General features: G+C 58.6%; 2 protein-coding genes across 2 annotated transcripts; both read left to right on the forward strand.

The window, feature by feature from the left end:
* Positions 1 to 677: 677 nt before the first annotated feature.
* LMJF_35_2100 (conserved hypothetical protein) lies at positions 678 to 2,849 on the forward strand (the record flags this gene model as incomplete). Its single annotated transcript, XM_003722555.1, has 1 exon — positions 678 to 2,849. One exon carries the CDS (start codon positions 678 to 680, stop codon positions 2,847 to 2,849), a length of 2,172 nt encoding a protein of 723 aa, XP_003722603.1.
* A 2,485-nt stretch (positions 2,850 to 5,334) lies between these two features.
* Positions 5,335 to 6,705, forward strand: LMJF_35_2110 (conserved hypothetical protein; the record flags this gene model as incomplete). Its single annotated transcript, XM_003722556.1, has 1 exon — positions 5,335 to 6,705. The coding sequence occupies one exon, from the start codon at positions 5,335 to 5,337 to the stop codon at positions 6,703 to 6,705; it is 1,371 nt and encodes a 456-aa protein (XP_003722604.1).
* Between the last annotated feature and the right edge of the window lie 1,270 nt (positions 6,706 to 7,975).

Consider the following 7,975-nt stretch of genomic DNA (forward strand, 5'->3'; position numbering starts at 1 on the left):
GCCGTACACATGATGTGCAACGTGTCGGCGTGGCTCGAGCGTATCCCACCCGCTCCTCACTGGGCTCCTAGCGGGGGCGCCTGAGCCGCCCCGGAGAGACGCACCACGTGGCGCGACGCACCTGATGGGGGAGCGGCTGTGAAGCGACCTGTAGAGTGCAGGGTGGGTGGGTGGAGTGTGAGGCGGGGGCCATGCCGAGATGACTGAGTCGGCGCATTGCTATACTGGCGTGTCTACGGCTGCTTGGCACCACGCGATGGTGCCTGTGTGGCAGGCCGCGACGTAGAGTGGTGCTGAAATCGTGTTGTGTGGCAGAGAGACGAACACGTTGAACACGAAAATTGGGTATGATTATTATTGTGTTCGTGTGGTGTGCGCTACCACCGCGCAGATGGGGCGGAGGGAGTGGTAGATCACGTAGGTGGAGGTGTGAAGCAGCCGTGAAGTGCGTCAATGCTGATGATATGCGTGAGGCTCTCTTCTGTTTTCCTTGTGTATGTCTCTTGTATGTGTTCTTCTTTCCTCCCACGTCTCATTGCGTGTGGCTCCCTCCTTCTCTTCTGCAAACACACACACACACACACACACACACACACACACACACACACGCGCGTATGTGATGTGAATGCGTGCATCAGTGCTTATGCTCGACCGCGTAAGTGGTGTGGAAACGCACCATGGCCTCCGCTGGAACTTACATCGCGGCGTGGTTTCGCCACCACCTCTCCTCTGTTGTCACCTTCCAGAAGCAGTTCGTCGATGACGTGTCGGAGACGGTGAAGGAGCAGAAGGCGCAGTTTCACCGACACACTCGCGAGGCAAAAGAGCGGGCCGTGCAGCTTCACCTGGATAAGCTGGAGGAGAAGTACCTCTGCTGCGTATGCGGAAGAGGCGGTGAAGTACGTGAGGACGATGAGTTTGTATACGACACTTACTCTATGATCGAGTTACCGCCACGGGCGGCGCTGGAGGCGGCACTGTGGGAGGAACTTGCAGACACCCAGCTATCGGACGGACGCATTAAGCAGCACCAACGCATGCTCGCTTTTCGGCAGCGTCACCTCCCACAGTCCTCCACGACGCCGGCAGCCACGTACGAGAGTGACGGTAGCCTTTATGGCTCCTCTGATGTTTCCGTCGCACCATCAGACGGGCGTTCTGAGAGAACGAGGAAAAAGCACCGGCGGAGGAGGGATTCATCCTCTCAGCACAAGCGCGCGAAGTCGTCTTCTCGACGCCACGTGATGGCTCGATCGCGGCGCCAGCGTGAAGAGTTAGAAGCCCAGCACCACGATCACGATGACCGAGACAAGCGCGCTGCCGTCCACGCCTCTGAACCGAGTATCCGAAAATCGCTCTCTTTGGACGAGTCGCCCCCTTCACGCTCCACGGCAGCGCGCGGTGACGCGCTGGAGCTTCACACTGCGGACCTCGCGGTGATAGACCCTGACATGGTCGGTCCGCTCGAGGTGCGGCACACGCTTTACAAGATTCGGCACGCGGTGCTGCACAAGGAAGCCCGTGTGCGCCGCAAGGCTGTAGTTGTGCACAAGGACAAGGGGCTGATGATGATAGAGGAGTCTGAGATTGAGATGTTTTCGCACTTCTTTCAGCGCCCGGTTCACGGGTACCTCTGCATGGCGTGCTATACGAGCGCCCAGCGTCGCCTCGACACACTCACGCAGCAGATCCGTGCCATCCTTTTCAAGGCGGAGCATCCGGTGCTACGCCGGTTGCCGGCCAAAGAGCTGGAAGGTTTGATAGCTGGCAATCAGGTCCCCGTCACCCTCATTCAGAGTGTTTTGGCGGTTCAGCGTCGGTGGACTAAGCTTACAGAGGAGCAGCGGATGGAGGTCAGTCGCGCAGAGGCTGGAGCGGGACCGCCACAGGGTTCTACCGCCGCTTTCGACGCAGAGAAACGCACGAGCTGGACGTCGCAGGGGAGAGACCCGACGGCCCGGATGGCAACTTTACCCGAGAAGAGCATCTTGACCCTCCGCGAGGAGGCGCGGTGTGGCGCCTGCCAGCGCCGCGCTGCGTGCTTTTTCGAACCGAAGTCAGTCGTCTTTCTCTGCCAATTTTGCACTGCTCGAGATCGTTTTTACCGCGAGCACGCGGTGTGCATCAACGACGAAGAAATGCCTTTGGCACTGGTGCATCTCCTGCAGAATTTGGCACTCTACTACCAAGGTGTTCATCAACAAGCGGAGCTCCGCCAGGCACCACTGTCTGCCATCCCAGAAGCACAGACTGACCTATTTCCACTCACAGATATTATGCGTGAAAAAGAGGGCCTGTTTGCCTGCCAGGCCTCGGCTGCCGCCAAGGCCGATCGTCAGGGCTGCCGAGAGGTTGCCGAGGTGGTGCCAGAGTTCATCGCTGAAACCCCCATGCACGGCACCTACGTGCCCGTTGCAAGACCGTGCACTTCGGCGGCTTCAATACGCCGAGTATGTGGATCAACGGTGCCACTCCAGGAACAGCGCGAGCGGGTTGGAAGGACGATGATCAGCCTCTTCGATGGAGTCAAGGTGGAGGGGTCGGGAGTGAACCTGTTCAAGGACGCCGCTTCGTCGTCTTTTGCAGCCGGTGTCTCGGACTTGTTCCAGCCCGCTCCGGCACCGCAGCTGTCGCCCTCCCAAACCAACGGGGGCGCGGCTGCGCACGCAGGCGAGCGCGCTGCGGCAAATCTGTTGGCCAACGGCGGAACCGCAGCTGTGACATCACCTCCTGCCACGGTATGGGGGCATGAGGGACACCTGCAAACCTCAGCTACGGGATCGTCGTCCGCGACGCCTACTGTGCACTTCCCGGAAGCCCCCAATTCACAGCGGGAAAGCTTGTTCTGAAGGAAATGAACATCTTTGAGCTGATGCGCTCTTGTGATAGCGGCGAGTGTGTGTCTGCCTGACGCGCATGAAAGCTGCTTGCCCTTGTGCATGGTGATTGCGTTCTACGTGCTTAATGGATGCGTACTCACACTGGAGGCAGTTCACGAAGCCCCTAACTCTCTCCGCCCCCCCCCCCTCCCTTCACGCCCCCATGCCGTTCTTCTCTGTGCGTCCCTCCTTTGCCGTTTTAAGTGCGTCGTGCGGGTCAGTTGTCTTTCATTCGCTTAAGGTGTGCACCGGCAAGAGAGAGGGAGTCAGCAAAGGAGAACGACTGTGAGCTTGCATAGCCGCCTCCCTCGTGGTGTGTGGGAGGTGCTTGTTCTCCTTCGTTCCTCGTCTTGTTGCTCATGTCGGTGATTTTGGCGCCGTGTGACGCGTGCTCGTGCGTACACGTCGATGTGTCAACAGTGCAGTGTATGCGTGCTGCAGGATTTGGCATGTGCAGGTGCACTACTTGTGACCCACCACCACCCCTTTTGCTCTTTTACTATCCCGCCACCCACGCACTCGTGCGCAACCTCCTTTCTTTTTTTCCCCCTGTCTGGCTCTCTTCCTGTATCGAGCTATGGTGTTGGTTGTGGTTTGGCCCAGTCAGCACAATCGCCTTGTGCGTCCCGTACCCGAGTGGGGCCTACCTGGAACTGCCCATCTACTCCGCCCGGTCCCCGCTGGCCCCTCACCTCCAAAGGAGCACAAACAACCACGAAAGGAAGAGGCGCAGCGTCATCGACTCACGGGATAAGGACAGGCAATGTCGCATACGCAGATGCGCTCCTTTCCTCTAGATGGGCGGCGACGGTGCACATGAAGCGTCGGCACGCAAAGCAGAGCGGGCCCTTACGTGTGTGTATGGTAAGAGGGTTCTCGCAATAGAAGACGCAGCGTTCTGCACACACACACACACACACACACACACACACACACACACACACACACACAAAGAACATGAAAGGCAGGGAGTGCCTGGCCACGCTTCTCTGCCTATTCCACCCTCTCTCGCTGTTCCTGCCGCCTCTTCAGCAGAACGGACGCTCCGCAGAGGTGTGACATCACTCGAAATGCTGCACACGTCTCCACCACTGTTCCCCTTCGGTTTCCTTTTCCCCCTTTTCTCTTTCCTCTGAGCTTTGAGTGAGGGGCGGAAATCGCTTGGCGACAGCGAACGTCCAACACAGACTATCGCCATCCATCGAACTCTACATCGCAGCGAGCTGAGAAAGAAAAACCGTGTGGTCTGTGCATTCAGGTGAGCCCTTCCCTTCTCTATACGGACAGGCTTGTGCTGCTTTTGCTTGTCTGCTTTCTTTGGTTTTTGTTTTCCATCTGCGCATCTGCACGTAGATCGCTATACACGCGCACACACGTGAGACGCACACCAGTCTCGGTACCGGCAACGGAGTCAAAAAAGAAAAGAAAAGGAAGCCGAAAACACACGCACACGCACACACACACACACACACACACACACACACATACATACATACACACACGCGCGTGGTACAGTTCTGGTGCTGGAGTCGTGCGGCGTCGGTCCTGTAGGTGTCTCCTTTTGTTTTGCTTATTTTTGTTTGCTTGGTTGCATTTGACTTCTATTACAATGTCGCACAACGAACAGGTCGTGCATCATCAGCAGGCGGCTTGCGTGAAGAAGCTGCGCTTCGACGACTCCGTCTGTACTGCGATGAGTGGAAGCTCCGACACATGGTTGGCTGGCGCCGATAGCAGCACGCGCTCGGCCCTCAAAACCTCCCCCACCGGCAGCAACCCTTCATGCCGTGCCTCCTCCCTGCGGCGTCCGTCAGAGGCGGCAAGCGCGCACAGTGACGCCCACGTGCAACTCAACCCGAAAGCGGAGATAATCGAGCACGACGGCAGCATCACTACTGTCAATGCTACAGCTATGGAAGTTTCCCGCTCGTTCGAGCCAGTGGAGGAGTCTGCCGGCGAGGTGGCGAACTTCCTGGCTGACGTGGGTGCTGGCGTCGCAGCGGCTGCCAACATGAGTGCGACATCTTTGGCTGCATCGCTCGGAACCTCACTGAGGACCCCTGTGGATATGATGGCGGAAAGTGCTACCTCAGCTTCGCAGGCCACCAGTGATGACCCAAGCGAGCGGTTTCGTTCCCTGTTGCTGCAGCTCTCCAGCCTGACCTTGGAACATCGCCCAAAGGATCCGGAACAGTACATAATCGACCACCTGAATGCGCGACTGCTGTCGAGCGCCGCTTCCGCCCGTGCCTCACTAGCGAGTCGCACAACGACTGCCGAAGGTGGAGAGTCGACAGGTGCCACGGAGACCACGGCAACCGCTGTGGGACCGGGTGCGACCCTCCCAGTTTGCAGCAGGGAGACTACCACCACGGCGTTTTTTACGTCGCACGGTGACACAGTGGTAGAGCGCCTGGCCAGCAACGCTCTATTGAGCGAAGTTGGTCGCGCGGTGATGACACGCTTGGCGGAGCTGCTCATAAATTCGCAGCCCGACGACCCCGAGGACTTCCTATGGGCTCGTCTGGAGGCACGCAGCTTCGGCGAAGACGCCACCCACAGCGTTGTGTTCTCCGCCGACGGCTACCCCGTCGTGCGCCCCGAGGACCCGACGCAAGTGAGCCTGCTCAAGGATATTCCGACGACGTCCCCAGGGTATGTGGTGGCAACTGGTCTGCTGCCGTTGCTCTTCGCGAAAAAGCCGGTGGACCCAATCAGCTACCTTTTCTATCACATTGGCAGCCGCGCACGCTCCAGCGCCGCCCAGTCGGCGCACTCCTCCACACGGCACCTGCGCTTCGGTGAAGACGAAGGGCTTGATGCCGAGAGCTGCACCTCCCGAGAGCTCGATGATGACAGCAACTACGCCGCCGACGACGCCGCCGAGGTGGGCAGCGCCGGCGGCTCGATCTCGATGGTCCCTCTGCAGCGGAAAGGCTCTTTGGGCAGTCTATTCGACAACGGGGCTGCCGCGCAGTTGCAGCGCCGCCGCTCGGACCGGTCAGACAACGCGCGACAGCGCCTGTCCCAGAGCACGACAGTGCCTCGCAGCAGCAGCATACGGCGCAGCGGGGCTGGCTCATCGTTGAAGCGCGTTAGTGTTACACAGCATGAGGGAAAGTCGTGTTCGCCGATGCGCATCTCCCATGAAAGCAGCCCTGTGACGGTGGCGGATCTCGGCAGCAGCTCCACGCGAACTTTTCGCATTCCCTTTCTCACTGCTAGCTCTAGCACGCTGCACAACATCGAGTCTGATGAGCATGCGCGCGTGCGGAACGAATTCGGGCTACTGCGCCTGCGTGAGGAGCTGCGGCTCGAGCGGCTACAGCACGAAGTCCGCATCCTCACGCGCGAGTGCGAGTATCGCAACCACATGGCGCTATTGAACAGGACAGACCGCATGGCCGATCGTGCCGCAGCCACGGCACAGGAAGCCCTCGAAGAGGCACAGAAGTACTGTGCCTTCCTGTGCGCTCAGATCGATCAACTGGAGGTGGAGAAGCAGCGGCAACTACGACTGATCTCGCAGCACATGGCCCAGTCGTCGTCCCCACTCTCTGCGGCGGTGGATCCCCGGATTTCATCGCCGATATCAGGACGTTGCCTTGGCGCTGAGCCATCGTTGCTGTACGCGGAGCCGCAAGTGCCCAGTGAGCTGGATATCTTGAAGAAGCAGGTAGAGCTTCTCGCGATGGAGCAGGCACGCGCGCGGAGTATAGGGTATGGCGTGGCGCCCAGCTACGCGGCAGCCGCTCCTCACACAACCCGGTTCCCCGTCTCTGCGACTGGAGTCAGCGGGTCGGCGCGGGCGTCGTTCGCAAAATAAGCCACTCTGCTTTCTCCCCGCCGTCTCACACGAGTGAAATTTCGTGAAGAATTCAACGACGAGAAGCTCGTACACGTGGAGCGTTGCGGGTCAATGGGGCTTAATCACATGTGTGGTCGCCGGTCACAGGGTTTCTCAGCGGGGTATTTTGTGTTTGGAGATTGTGTTCGTGGTTGGCCAAATGGACAATGTTCTTTTCCTCTTCACGGCCAGTACGCGCGCTGGGGACGCGTGCACGTGAGCGACAGCGAAGCGCGAAGACAGAAACGGACGCTTAGTTTGTAGAGCGAGAGAGAAAAGATCAAATATCATATGGCCAATGTGTCTCTTCCACCACTACAAGCACGTCAACAATGTATATATATATATATATACATTTTTCTACGCATGCACCCACAGCTCGCTTACCTCTGCTGCGCTGCGGCTATGTTGAGGAGCTGGGGCAACAAGCGCCGCTTGGTGCCGCGAAGCCCATTGCAGTGCTACCGCGTACAGCGCAGGCCAGGTCAAAGACTACGCTCAGCATTGCCGCAACGCAGCTAAGGCAGAAAAGCAGGGGGGACGCTTATGTTGGTCGAATCGACGACACGACTCGTAGTGAGCTGGTCCAATCGTAGCGGGCCATGCCCGCAAGCCTCTTCGGCGCCGCGCCAGCCCAGACCTGTCCGCCGGCGCTAAGAGTCCGCCAGCTGTACCCGAGTGCAGGCGCCAGGCTCTCCGCTTCCCACAACGATGACGAGAGAAGGAACATATAAAAGCAATCATAGGGCACCCCGTCTTGTTTCGGTTGCCGTCCAAACACACTGCGGCGTCGCTCTTATTTTTTTCCCTCTCCCCCCCCCTGCCTCCCCCTCCTCTTTCTCGTAGTTGATCGAGACTGTATGTTCTTTCTCCGTTGATTACCATGCCCTCTGTGCTCCCTCCCAGCGTAGTCTATGAGGGGGAAGGGAGGGGGTGTTGTTTTGCTCCACCGGCGGTTGCTCTGTTGTTGCCAGCGCTTCGGCATACTGCGGCACGTAGACGCGAAAAAAAGTCGATGGGTCTCTATGGGCGTTTTTTTTTGCACGTGGGCGGTGTGGCGTTTTGTGTCTGTGTGTGTGTGTGTGTGTAGACGGTTGCCACTTTTGTCTCCCTTTTTGTGTGTGTGTCTTATTCTTTGAGTGAGGGCGCACATCTGCATCAGCCACAACAAAGCGCGATTACTCAAGGACCCGCGTGCCGAGAAGCGAGTAGGCCACAACCGCATGTTTCTTTCGGCATGGAAGCTCAG

This window comes from Leishmania major, chromosome 35, assembly GCF_000002725.2.
Source record: "Leishmania major strain Friedlin complete genome, chromosome 35".
Lineage (NCBI taxonomy): Eukaryota > Euglenozoa > Kinetoplastea > Trypanosomatida > Trypanosomatidae > Leishmania > Leishmania major.